This window comes from Pan troglodytes, chromosome 9 (assembly GCF_028858775.2).
Source record: "Pan troglodytes isolate AG18354 chromosome 9, NHGRI_mPanTro3-v2.0_pri, whole genome shotgun sequence".
Lineage (NCBI taxonomy): Eukaryota > Metazoa > Chordata > Mammalia > Primates > Hominidae > Pan > Pan troglodytes.
Genome location: NC_072407.2, coordinates 64,221,907 through 64,234,214, shown reverse-complemented (window position 1 = coordinate 64,234,214; position 12,308 = coordinate 64,221,907). Strand labels below are relative to the sequence as shown.

The following is a 12,308-nucleotide window of genomic DNA, read 5'->3' as shown; positions in this document are numbered from 1 at the left end:
TATGTCTGTACAGTTTCCTTCTGGGTCCCCAGCCCCTTGCATGCCCCATAGTCTATGCTCAGATGGAGTGGCTGAATGTATGAATGAGTAGAATGAATGAATAAAATGTGTCCTCAAATGAAGATCTGACTAACTTGAGCCTGCGGCCTGAGTCAGTGGGCCTGGAGGGGTAGCACTGGGACCTCTGGTAGCACCTAGAAGGGGAAGTACCTCCCACCACGCTCCCAGTCCTCCCCTAGACAGGGAAGGTGGGAGCCATGGTTCCTGGCGGGAGAGAAGACGGGTTCTGCTCTTACTGGTCCAGTCCCAGGCTGAAGTTGAGACGAATGATCAGGACTCAGAATGGGTGGGACGGAGGAACTGAGGGACAGGTAGACCAGTGGTCTGGGATTCAGGGAAGGTTTCACGGAGGATGTGGGACCAGACAGGTGTGTGTATGTGTGTGTGTCGGTGGGGGTGGGGTGGGGAATACTATCCAGAGGGCAGATGGTGAGTAAAGGCAGGGATGGGCAGAGCGTGTTAAGTGGCAGGAGGCTGAGTGAGGAGAGTTGGACCAGAAGTGGAAACTCCTTCGGGATAAAACTCAGAGAGTAGGACTCAGAAAACTTGTTTCGGGTTTGTCCCCTCCCCTTCCCAGCAGGCAGGATGTTGCACAGGGACAGGCACTAAGCAGACAGCCTAGGGAAGGAGTGCCGGGTGAGGAGGGGGGAGGGTGTCTGCTGGCCTTAAGTGACAATCTGTGTGAGAATCGAAAAGCTGAGAGCTCGGGAGCCATTGTAGGTTCTTGAGCAGGGGTGGCCCAAAGTGGGTGGTGCGGAGGGCGACTGGAGAGGAGGAGTCAGCTGGGGAGTCTGAGCGCGGCGCGGCCCGCGGGATGTTGGGGGCCGGGTTCCCTCCCAGCGCCGCGGTCTCCCTGTCCCGGCGCGGCGGGCCGGGTGGGGCCGGGCCTTGGGAGCGCGCGCCGGATCCCAGCGCCGGGCCGGCGGAGGGGCGGGGCCGGGCACGTGTCCTCGGGCCGCCCCCCCTCCGCCACGTGACCCGCCCAGGGCAGGGTCGGGGCTGGGCTGGGGGCCGCGAGCCCAGGCGGCTGAGACCTACTGACCGGCCGCGGGCAGGGCTGACAGGCGGTGGGGCGGCTCGGCCCCTGGCGGAGTCGGCGGCGGGCGGGGACGCGGCGCTGGGAGGACGCGGCGGCGGAGGCGCTGGGAACGGACGCCTGGGCGCCCCGAGGCGCCGGGATGTGGAGCGGGTAGGTCCGCGCGCGCTCGCGGTCCCGCGCTGGGTCTGGGCCGCGGCCGCCTCCCGGGACGGGAGGATTTCGGGGGTCCCCGCCGGGTCTGCGCCGCCACCCGGAGGTGCTGTGCGCCCCCGCCCTGCCTGCAGGCGAGCCGACTCGCAGCCAGGAGACTCCGGGGGAGGGGTCGGGGGTGTCTCTCGGGGTGCAGGGTGCGAAGGGTGGGCAGCCGACCGTCCCGGGGTGACAGCGTCAACTCCTCTTAGCTCATCAGGAGCGCAAGTGAGAAGAGTCGGGGTGTGGGGAAGAGTGTGCACGACTCTGGGGCATGCACCTAGAGGAAGGACCCCCAGCCCACCCTCCCAACCTGTCCCTCAACCCCTTCGCTGGATGAACTCTTGGAAAGCAGTGTAGCTGGGAAAGAGGGACTGGGTCTTTGCCAGGGTGGCTCCCAAGTTGAGGGCAGAACCTCCTTGTGGGGCTCTCGAAGTACGGAGGCTCTCAGAGGTGTGGAGTGGGAACCCCCCCCGCCCCGCAGCCTGGAGTGGGGTAGCACAGACTCTGGGTCCTGGATTAGTGGCCCCAGTGGCTGTGTCTGTTCAGGCCACTGGTTCTCAGGGGCAGTTGCAGTTCCTGGCCCATCTGATGTGGGACCCCTGCCCTGTATGTGCAGAAAGGTTGTGGTGTTTTTGTGGAGTTGGGCAAACACTTCCTCTGCCCCGTGGCCGGGAAAGACCAGGTCCTGGAGGAAATGTGGCCAGAATGGGGGACAGGTTGTACTCCTGTGCCCCCTGGGCCAGATGAGTGGTCCCAGGAGAGGGCTACTGCCCAGCTACAGCTGGGGAGTGAGGGAAGCCCCCCTGGAAAGGCAGGCAGGATCCACTTCACTCCATGGCACCTAGCAAAGGTTGAGCTGCGATGCTAGGGGAGGGATGGCCTTTCATCCCCAGCAGGGGGTGTGGAGAGAGTGGGCTCCTGTTAGGGGTGAGGTGTGGAGAGGCTTGGGACTTTTTTTTTTTTTTTTTTTTTGAGACAGAGTCTTGCTCTGTCACCCAGGCTGGAGTGCAGTGGCGAGATCTCAGCTCACTGCAACCTCCGCTGCCTGAGTACAAGCAATTCGCCTGTCTCAGCCTCCTGAGTAGCTGGGACTACAGGCACACACCACCACACCCGGCTAATTTTTGTATTTTTAGTAGAGACGGGGTTTCACAATATTGATCAGGCTGGTCTCGAACTCCTGACCTCAGGTGATCCACCAGCCTCAGCCTCCCAAAGTGCTAGGATTACAGGCTTTTACCACCACCACGCCCTGCCCTAAGACTTGAGACTCTTTTTTTTTTTTTTTTGAGACAGAGTCTCACTCTGTCGCCCAGGCTGGAGTGCAGTGGCGCGGCTCAGTGCAAGCTCCACCTCCCAGGTTCACACCATTCTCCTGCCTTAGCTTCCCGAGTAGCTGGGACTACAGGCGCCCGCCACCACGCCCAGCTAATTTTTTTGTGTTTTTAGTAGAGACAGGGTTTCACCATGTTAGCAAGGATGGTCTCGATCTCCTGACCTTGTGATCCGCCCGCCTCAGCCTCCCAAAGTGCTGGGATTACAGGTGTGAGCCACTGCACCCGGCCTGGGCTTGAGACTCTTAAAGGGAGAGAGTTGAAGGCCACTAGTGTATTTGTTGGCATTGTGCTTGGAGGAAGGAGGCTGGCTTAGGAGAAAGTGCTTGAGGTGGGTTTGTGGTACCTGGAGAGGTTAGGGCAGTCCTGCCCGGGGTGAATTGTGTTTGGGGAGCAGCCTCGTCTGCCGGAAGCCTGTGTCTTGTGCCGGCTGGGTGGACTCAGGCAACACAGCCCCTGAGTTAGTTGCTGTGTGACCTTGAGAGTGTGGACTTCCTTCTCTGGGCCTCTAGGTAAAATAAATGGTTTCTGGGGTGGGAGTGATCGCAGGTCAGAGAATGTCCTTCCCTGGAGGCACCCAGGCCAAGGCCAGACACAGCTGAGAGCCACCAGTAGATGGATGGTTGCTTCAAGCAGAGTCAGAGAGCCTTATATCCTGGGCAGGGACCCCTCCCCACCATCCAGCCCCCCTGCCATATTCCCAGCAACACTCTGGATGAGCCAGCTGCCAGGCTGACCCCCACAGAATCCTCAGTATGGCTCACTTCCTGCATGCACCCCTGCACCCCCACACCCCCAGGGGCCTAGCTGGGTGCTGAGCTCATATCATAATGGGTGCTTCATAAATGCAGATGGAAAGGATGAGGGGCAGTGAGAAGCTGGCGGAAGGGGTGAGGCAGAGCTTGGGGGTTACCTTGAGCTCTGTATTTTTATGGCCCCCCATTTGGGTGAGGAAACAGGGATTTAGAGTCAGGGGCCAAGCTGCCAGCCTCCACTGGGTGCCTGGTGTCCTAGGAGCTCACCCAGACCCCAGCAGCAGTTGGGAGGGGTCCTGTTCAGAGTCATACTTGCCAGGTTACTCTGACCAAGTCTGATGACAGCTCTGGCAGGTGTGTATTTGGGACTGTTGATCTTAGAACAGGAGGAGCCGGGATTAGGAGTCGGTGACCCCGGCGGGGCCGGTGATGTTAATGGACTTCGTTTCCTCACCTGTGAAATGAACTGAGATCTTTCTCTTGGTGGCTGTGCTTTGTTAATGGCCAGGTCCTGGTCATGGCCCCAGCCCTGGGCTACTCTTCTGGGGTGGGCGGCAGTGGCTGAACTCTGCCACAGCCTGGGTGGGTCCTCTTCTTTGGGACTCCTGAGCCTGGGCCCTGAACTCCAAACCCAGAGGCAGCTCCAGTCTGACTTTAGGTGCCCCTCCAAACTGGGCTGTCCCCCTTCCGATTCCCCACAGTTTCACACATTCATAGTTTTGGGTGCCAAGCCTGCTCCAAGGTGACGAGGTGAGGACAGCGTCTTGAGTACTTCTGTATCTAACATGGTGCTGGACACTTGGGACTTGGTCAGCAGAAGCCAGCGTTCAAGTTTCTGCATGACACTGTTCCAGCCCCCTGGTCTCAGTTTCCCCAGAGACGGGGCTCATCATACCTGTGGCTAGAGAGGGCCAGGCATTGATGGATGGCCCAGGAATGAGATGAGACCACTCCAACCTCCCAGGGGTTGGGGAGCATGTTTTTGCGGCAGGCAGGGCTGTAGGGGCCATCAACTGGCTGTGTGATCCTGAGCAAGTCACTTCACTGCCCTGGGCCTTGGCTATTCTAAGGGCATGGATCTGTGGGCTCCTGCCTGTAAGGCCCAAGTCACAGGGGACTAGAGGCCATGAGACAAGAGTCTGAAGTATGGCCCGAGGGCTCCAGGTCAGGCACGCAGGCCTCTTCATTGGGAAGGGGTTGTATAACCCTCACTGTTGCTGCTCCCTGGAAGCCCTCCGTGATCTAACTGCCTACCCTACCCCTCAACAGGTGGAGATCTTTCCTGCTGTTCTTTAATCAGGACATGGGTGTCGGGGGCAGACATCCTCATTAGAATCCTGCTTGTCCTAGACCCTCCAAGCTCTGCACATGATTTATGCCTAATAGGTCTTGGGAAATGAGGTAGCGGGAGGGAGATGCAAATCAAAATAGGATGTGGTAAGAAGGGGGCTGCCTGGTCGTGCAGATTGGATGGATCACGGCTGGTGGGGTGCCTGGCACATAATGGGTGCTCAGTATACACACTAGCTATTGGAGGTCTTCGGTGTCAATTCTTGGACTGAATGGGCAGGGTCGCCACAGGCACATTTGAGGATGTACTGCGTGCCCAGCCCTGTAGAAGAGGAGTGAGATGCGCCCCCTCCTAGGCCCTGTGCTGGCTCCCATGGAGAGACAGGGCTGGATTCCCCCGCCAGGGCTGGGCTGGACTGGCCTGGTGGCCTGGGGCTATGGCTGGCGGAGGCGTGGCCTGACTCACCTGCTTTAGGTGTTCTGATCTGCTTCCCATCCCCAGCTGTTCCTGACCTTCTCCCCCACTCCTCCTCCATGGTCTCTACTAGGACGTGCTGTTGTGCCCTTCTCCCTACTCTGGCTCCCCTTCCCCTGTGGCCCAGGCCCACCTTGGTTCCCACCTGTCCCTTTGTCCCCTCCTTGACTTGAGCTCATTGGATCCTGGCCCAACTCAGTGAGACTCATGACGATCTCTTTCATCCCCGGGTCCCAGACACTCTTCGGCTCTGGCGTCCAACACTCTCGTCCTTTCTGGCTCTCAAGCCCTTGCCCTCTCTGACACCCCCTCATCCAGGCTCAGGCTGCAGCTGCTCCCCCAAACCAGTGCCACTCGACAGCGTCACCCCATCCTGCCTATTCCCCCTCAGCTGCCTACGGGACGTGCCACTTCCCAGATGCCTCAGCCACCCACTTTCCTGTCCCTGAAAGACCCCCTCCCAGTTCCTCACTCCCAGCGTGGGTACCGCTGTTCTCAGCTTTCACCTTTTCCTTAGTTTTGAATTATCTTAATTATTGTTATTGCTTTTTCCTGCCCCCCCATCCAGCCCCTGTTCCTCCCACAATTCCCCCTTCCCATCTTTGTTTCTGTGTGTCCCCTCTGCTGTCCCCTCTTAGCCCAGGTCCTGCCTGGCTGTACAGCATTCTTGGGTGGCACCTCCAGTACTTGGGCGCTGTCTCAGACTTCCTCAAACCCCATCTGCCTCTTGCCTCACTTCTCCAAAACCGCCATTCATCCCCTTTCCTCTGGGTGACAGGCCACGTGATGCGCTATGCCTGTACTCTGTGTTCAGTTCCCATCCTGCCACTTCCTTGCTGTGTATTCTGGCCAGGTCACCATCCCTCTCTGAACCTCAGGGGCCTCATCTGGAAACCAGGTGGAGGAGCGCATCTCCCTGCAATTGTCCCGAGCTTCCAGGCCATGACACCTGTGGAGTGGTGGGCTGGCGTGGATGTGGCCTAGCGCTTGGGAACCTGACATGCTTGTGGGTTTGGGGCTGAAGACTTGGCCGCTCTCTAGGGGAGCCAAGCTTTGCTGGGCTTGCAGGCTGGCCTGAGAGCTGGCCCACCAACCCTTTCCTGGGACTCCCTTGGTCCCTGGATGTTAATCACATGGCTGTGAGCCTCCGTCCCCTCAGCGTCACCGCACAGGCTGAGCCTGAGTCTGAACAGGCCCCTGTGCCAAGGCACCGCCCCGGGGAGCCAGGCCCTGGGTCGGGGTTTCTGCAGCCTCCCCAGAGGCCTGGGCCCTGGCAGGCCGCTGAGTAGTCCCAGTGTGCCCTCCCAGCCGTCTCCTTCGTCCAGTTTCAGAACCACCCTTGCTGTCCCCTCCCCTGCTTATTGAATGAATCCGTTGTGCCCATGACCAACAGGGGTCTTTAGTTCCAGGAGGTAACTGGACAGGGTCATCTTGGGCACTGGTTGGAGAATAGGCTGGTCTGGCCACTGGCCAGGCCCTGCTGGCTTGGGGACACTGAGAGACCGAGGGCCACGGAGTCTAGGTCTCCTTCTTATTTTGTGGGTCGGGGCAAGAGCCCTGCTGGCCCTCCTAGGGTGGGCCTGGTGGGGTGAGGATTGTGGTTACTGCATTTTCTTTTGGTTGTGTGTTTCCTGGGGAAGTGACCCGTGGGGCCTTTCCTGTATGAACTGCCCGGGCCTCTCGGCAGTGGGAGCTGGCTTTGGGATGGGGGATGTTGGCTGGCTGCCCCATCTACCTCTGACCTTGACTCCTACCCTCTGAACAGGCTCCTTTCCAGAGGCATCTGTGGCTCATCTCAGATGCTGGGCTCTGTTTCTGCAGGGAACGGGGACTGAGGAGGTTTGTACAGAGAGCGGTGGACCCGGACTGAGGAGGGTAGGGACGCTGGGCAGCAGAACATTAAGTGGTCCCTGCTTGCCCCACGACTGAGTTCACCGCTGACTTGGGTGTTCACAGCCAGGTTTTCAGGCCTCTGGTCTGGGAGGCTGAAGTGTGTGTGAGATTGGAGATTCTGGCTTGGGCTGGACCCGAGGAGCCCAGGGTCCCTTCTTTGAAATTTCTGAGTCTCAGGAGTGGGCCTTGCAGCCTGGAAATGAGGAGGAAGAGGGTCTGCAGATTCTGGCTACCCTCCAAGGGCAGGTCAGGCCCTTCTTCCCTCCTGCTCCTGCCACCTTTGGCGTTGGGGAGTTGGTGGCTACTGGGTGGTCCCACTGTTCCCATGTTCCCACACTTCTTGCCATTGGGATTTGGCCTTGGGCTCTTCTACTGGGGGTGATGGGAAGGATGTCACAGACTCTGTCACAGGCCTCCTGGACCACTGTTTCCTCTGGCTACAAAATTGGGCCCTGTCCCCACTCTGCCCCACAAGGCAAAAATGAGAGCCTGTTGGGAAAATGGTGAGGTCAGCCAGCCACACCTCCAGCATATGTGCTTGGGACCAGCAGGAGAGACAGTTAGTCTTTCACTGTGGCCCAGAGGCCCAGACCACACTGGTGGATGAAGCTCGGCCCCCATGGGAGGGCCGGCAGCCTGGTTCTCCTCGGTCAGGGCATAGGCAATTGCAAGAGTCCTCTGTCCTGTCCTGTGCTGTCACCTCTTGCCCTTGGCCTGCAGTGAGCAGCCCTCAGCCCAGCCTGAGTGACTATGGCCATCCTGTCCTACCTGAGGACTTGGGCCGTGATGATTAAGGTGGGGACACATATCCATCACTCCATCAACAGTGTCTGTGCCAGACAGGGCTCTCAATACCCTTGTTCGGGGAAGTCTTCTTGGCAAGGGTCCACAGGCCTCCAGTTTAAGCTGTGGGACCCAGAGCCCAGGCAGGCTTCGTGAGTGTCTCAGCCAAACATGGCTGTGGATTGAACATGATTCACCCAGCACCAGGTCAGGACTGCTCTTAGAGCTCTTGATTCTTAGAGCACCTCCTGCAGGATTTCAGCTCCTATCCCTCAGGTGCAGAAGCAGGTTCAGAGAATTTCAGTAGCATTCTCAGGGGCTCATGTGTACCCCAGGTCAGAGGCCGACATGGACCCCAGGCTTGCCCCATCTGGCCTGTTCTCTCTGCCACAGCTCCCCCTGCCTAGGCCCTGCCTTCTGGAAAGGGGGTTTCTGGGCCTGCGCAGAGTCTGAGAAGCCAGTTCGGGCCAGAATTGGGTCAGATTTCCCTACTGCAGCCAAAGAGGAGCCTCCGAGTCTCCCTGGGCCCAGCAGCGCTTTATCTTGAAGCAGATGCACCGATTCCAACACTCACACTCCCCACCCACCTGCCCTTCCCCTGCAGCGGGGAAGCTTTGGGCCTGGGCTTGAAGACCTGGCCACCTGTCCCAGCACTGTCACTGACCAGCTGCGTGACCCCTGACAAGTCCCTTCACTCTGTGAGCCTCCGTCCCCTCATCTGTAGAATGGGACAATACCACGAGTGCTGTTGAGAGAGTTTTATGTTTGTTTGTTTGTTTTGAGACAGAGTTTCGCTCTGTCGTCCAGGCTGGAGTGCAGTGGCACAGTCTTGGCCCGGCTAATTTTTGTATTTTTAGCAGAGATGGGGTTTCACCATGTTGACCAGGCTGGTCTCGAACTCTTGACCTCAGGTGATCCACCTGCCTCAGCCTCCCAAAGTGCTGGGATTACAGGCATGAGCCACTGCGCCCAGCCGCTGTTGAGAGAATTTTAAAGGAGACAGCGTGGTCAGAGACCTGTGGAGAGTCTGGCAGAGTGAGTCCCCAGGGCACAGACCCCAGCCCAGGGCGCCGCCATAGCTCTCAGGCTGCGGGGGACCCTTGCCAGCAAGACTTCCCCAAACAGGAGTATTAGGAGAGAGCCCTGTCTGGCATAGACACTGTTGATGGAGTGATGGATATGTGTCCCCACCTTAGTCCTCAAGACCCACATCCCTGCCAGGCAGGACCCAGCCTGAGGAGCCTTGAGGCCACACTCTGGGCTGGTTCCAGAGCAGAGGGCAGGTGGGGCTGGGCAGCTGGACCAGGCTGTGTGAAGGGACTCATTGCTGGAAGTGGGCTCCTTGCTGGAGTCTCTGGGGGCCCATTTTCTGTGTGTTAACCAAGGGAGAAACTGAGGCTCAGGGGCTGCTTGGTGACCTTCCCAAGGTCCTGAGGACAGGGAGGGGAGACTGGTCCACAGACTTGCCTCTCACTCCTCCCTCTGCCTCAGCCGTCCTGAGTCCCACTTTCTCCTTGGCCTTGCATTCCCCCTCTGGTGCAGCCTCCCTGAGCCCCTCCCCCCAACTTCCCTCACTGATATCAGTGGCCCGCCCAGCCCCCCATCCCCAGCCCTGGTTGCTGCGGCTCAGAAGCTGCTGGCTCAGGAGCCTCCAGCTTTTGCTGAGTGAGCGAGTCCAGAGGTGCTGTCTTGGCACAAAACACCGCTGGCCGGGCCCTCGCCCTCCCTTCCCTCTCCAGGGTCCACTTTGGAGTGGAGAGTGTGGGTGGGGGGGGAATGAGGCCTCACACCACCTCCAGGGTCTTCAGCTTCAGGGAAGGGAGGGTCCTGAGGCCCAGAGAAGGGGGTGTTTGCCTGAGGTCACAAGGCAGGCCAGGGGAGAGCTGGGACTGCTCCCCACCAAGTCCAGGGGGACAGGAAGTGGGTCTGTCTTGTCCAAGCTGTTTGCAGAATCTTCCTGCCTCAGCCCTGCCTGCCCTGGCCTCATCCTTCCTCTCTGGTCCACCCTGAAAGGGGCAGAATTCGCATTAACTGTATCAGTGAAGGCAGCTCCTGCTTGAGTGCATCCGAGGTGCCAAGGTTTTACCCACACCTCCTCTGATCATTCAGTGACCTTTGAGGTAGGGCCATTGGAATAGGCTTCACTTAATACAAGTGGGACTCAACCCTGATGCATTTACAGTCACCTGTTAGACAAAGACGCTGACCACCTACTGTGTGCTGAGCACCTACTGCGTGTGCCAAACACAGCCCTCAGCCCTGGGCTGGAAGGGGTGGTTGACAAAGAGGAATAAGCCTCTTGCCCCAAGAGACTTTGTGCTTGGACATTTGCCCTTGTAACAACACTGATGATAGCTGGTAGGGTCCCAGTTTTCAGATGGAAAGGCTGAGGCTCAAGTGGCAGGCACATTGCCCCGGGGCGGTTTCTGGACTCAGCTCTCCAGGCCTCAGGACCCCACCCTGAACCTGCTGATACCTTTGTTTGTCTCCAGCCCACCCCAGCCAGACCAGGGCCTCCCGCCACCCCTTGCAGCTGTCCCGGTCCCCTGGAAGAGCACGGACCCCTGCCAAGGCCACAGGGAGTCCCCAGGAGCCCTGGTGGAGACCTCTGCAGGGGAGGAGGCCCAAGGCCAGGAGGGCCCCGCAGCCGCCCAGCTGGACGTGTTGCGCCTGCGCAGCTCTTCCATGGAGATCCGAGAGAAGGGCTCCGAGTTCCTGAAGGAGGAGCTGCACAGAGCGCAGAAGGTGGGTGCCTGCAGCAGGCTGGGGGGTCTTCGGTGGGGAGAAGTCAGGTTGGGAGAGCTGTGGGCTCTCATCAGGTGCCCAGAGATGTGCCCGAGGGAGAGGGATGTGCCCTCACCGAGGCCAGCTGCTGGCCAGGCCTGTGCTGGGCGCACCGATGGTCACCCGTCTTGACTGCAAACGTGCCCTGAGCTCTGATGAACTGGCAGGCAGGGCTTCAGCTTCATGCTGTGGCTAAACGGAAAAAGCATCACAAACTGTCAGGCACCAGAGGAAATAAACTCTGAGCCCCACATAAAATGACGAGGGGATGGAGCCTGGTCCGGTGGGCCTGGTCCCTCCCGTGCCAGGCCTGGGGATGCTGAGGTGCTCAAGTGCCTGCCTCTTTTCCTCCAGGAGCTGAAGCTAAAGGACGAGGAATGTGAGCGGCTGTCCAAGGTGCGGGAGCAGCTAGAACAGGAGCTGGAAGAGCTGACGGCCAGCCTGTTTGAGGTACACCGGCTGGGTGCGGGAACAACTTGGGGAATGGGTCATCTGGGCGTCCGTTGGCTCCTCACCACTCATGCAGGGACTGCCTTCGTCCTAGGAAGCTCACAAGATGGTTCGAGAAGCCAACATGAAGCAGGCAGCATCAGAAAAGCAGCTGAAGGAGGCTCGGGGCAAGGTGAGGCCCGTCCCCGCCTGCCCAGGCCAGCCCAGGCACCCGCCCTGCCTCCCGGCTCAGCGAGCACTGAGCTTTGCTGCCCGAGTGGACGCTCACCTGGCCTGGTGGGGCCAGCAGGAATGGGTGAACCTAGGCCCAGGGAGGGAAGGGAAGGGTGGGGGTCTGAGAACACAGGGCCCAGTGCCCCGGGGCTCCATCAGTGATTCTGCTGCACGGCAGAGCCTTTTCTGGGATCGTGCTGGGGCTGGGAGGACCCTGTGATTATTGTACCTTCTTCCCTCTCCTCCCAGCCCCACTTTACAAAGCAGAAACCTCACTCAGTATGGCTGTCTGAGCCTGGGCAAGTCGCTTCCTCTCTCCAAGCCTGGTTGCCCATCTGCAAAATGTGAGGCCTGGGCCTTTCCTGGCGCCTGGGGGCGGTCCCAGAACTCTCATGGGAGGCCCAGCCAGCTCCCAGACACTTGTTCCTAACAGAATCCTGCTCACAGAGTGACCTTGGGCAGGCCATGTCGCCTCTGTGAGCCTCAGTTTCCCTATGTGTAAAATGAGTGTCTGGGTCTCTGCCTCGAAGGCTGTTCTGAGGGCGTCGGGTGGGACTAGGTGCCCGTCACTGCAGGGGTGCATTGTCCTGAGTTAGGCTGATAGGCGGTGGCAGCCAGGATGGCATCCAGTCTGGGTGAGGGTTGACAGCCATCCCATCCCATGCAGATCGACATGCTGCAGGCAGAGGTGACAGCCTTGAAGACGCTGGTCATCACGTCCACACCAGCCTCTCCCAACCGCGAGCTTCACCCCCAGCTGCTGAGCCCCACCAAGGCCGGGCCCCGAAAGGGCCACTCTCGCCACAAGAGCACCAGCAGCACCCTCTGCCCCGCCGTGTGTCCCGCTGCGGGACACACCCTCACCCCAGACAGAGAGGGCAAGGAGGTGAGGGTGGGAAGTGGGCTCTGGGCATGGGGAAGGGTGGCAGTGCCTGCGGTAGGCAGGGTCCGAGCCCAGTGAGGACCAGCCTGCCCCATGCTGTGTGACCTGGAGCCTGTCCTGCACCTCTCTGGGATGTGAGGGCTGGGCAGGTCCTTTC

General features: G+C 59.6%; 1 protein-coding gene across 9 annotated transcripts in view; it reads left to right on the top strand.

Annotated features, from left to right (window-relative positions):
* RAB3IL1 (RAB3A interacting protein like 1) overlaps positions 1 to 12,308 on the top strand; it is a 48,392-nt gene that overhangs the window by 27,074 nt on the left and 9,010 nt on the right. For 4 of the 9 annotated variants that reach the window (XM_522028.9, XM_054662336.2, XM_009423254.4 and 1 more), the window contains exons 2-5: positions 10,314 to 10,566; positions 10,960 to 11,055; positions 11,150 to 11,227; positions 11,936 to 12,154. In XM_522028.9, coding sequence (XP_522028.6) covers positions 10,314 to 10,566; positions 10,960 to 11,055; positions 11,150 to 11,227; positions 11,936 to 12,154 — 646 coding nt within the window. Of the gene's footprint in view, positions 1 to 1,033; positions 1,250 to 10,313; positions 10,567 to 10,959; positions 11,056 to 11,149; positions 11,228 to 11,935; positions 12,155 to 12,308 lie in introns of those variants that run through there. The other 5 variants (XM_054662338.2, XM_054662339.2, XM_054662337.2 and 2 more) reach the window with 2 other exon arrangements.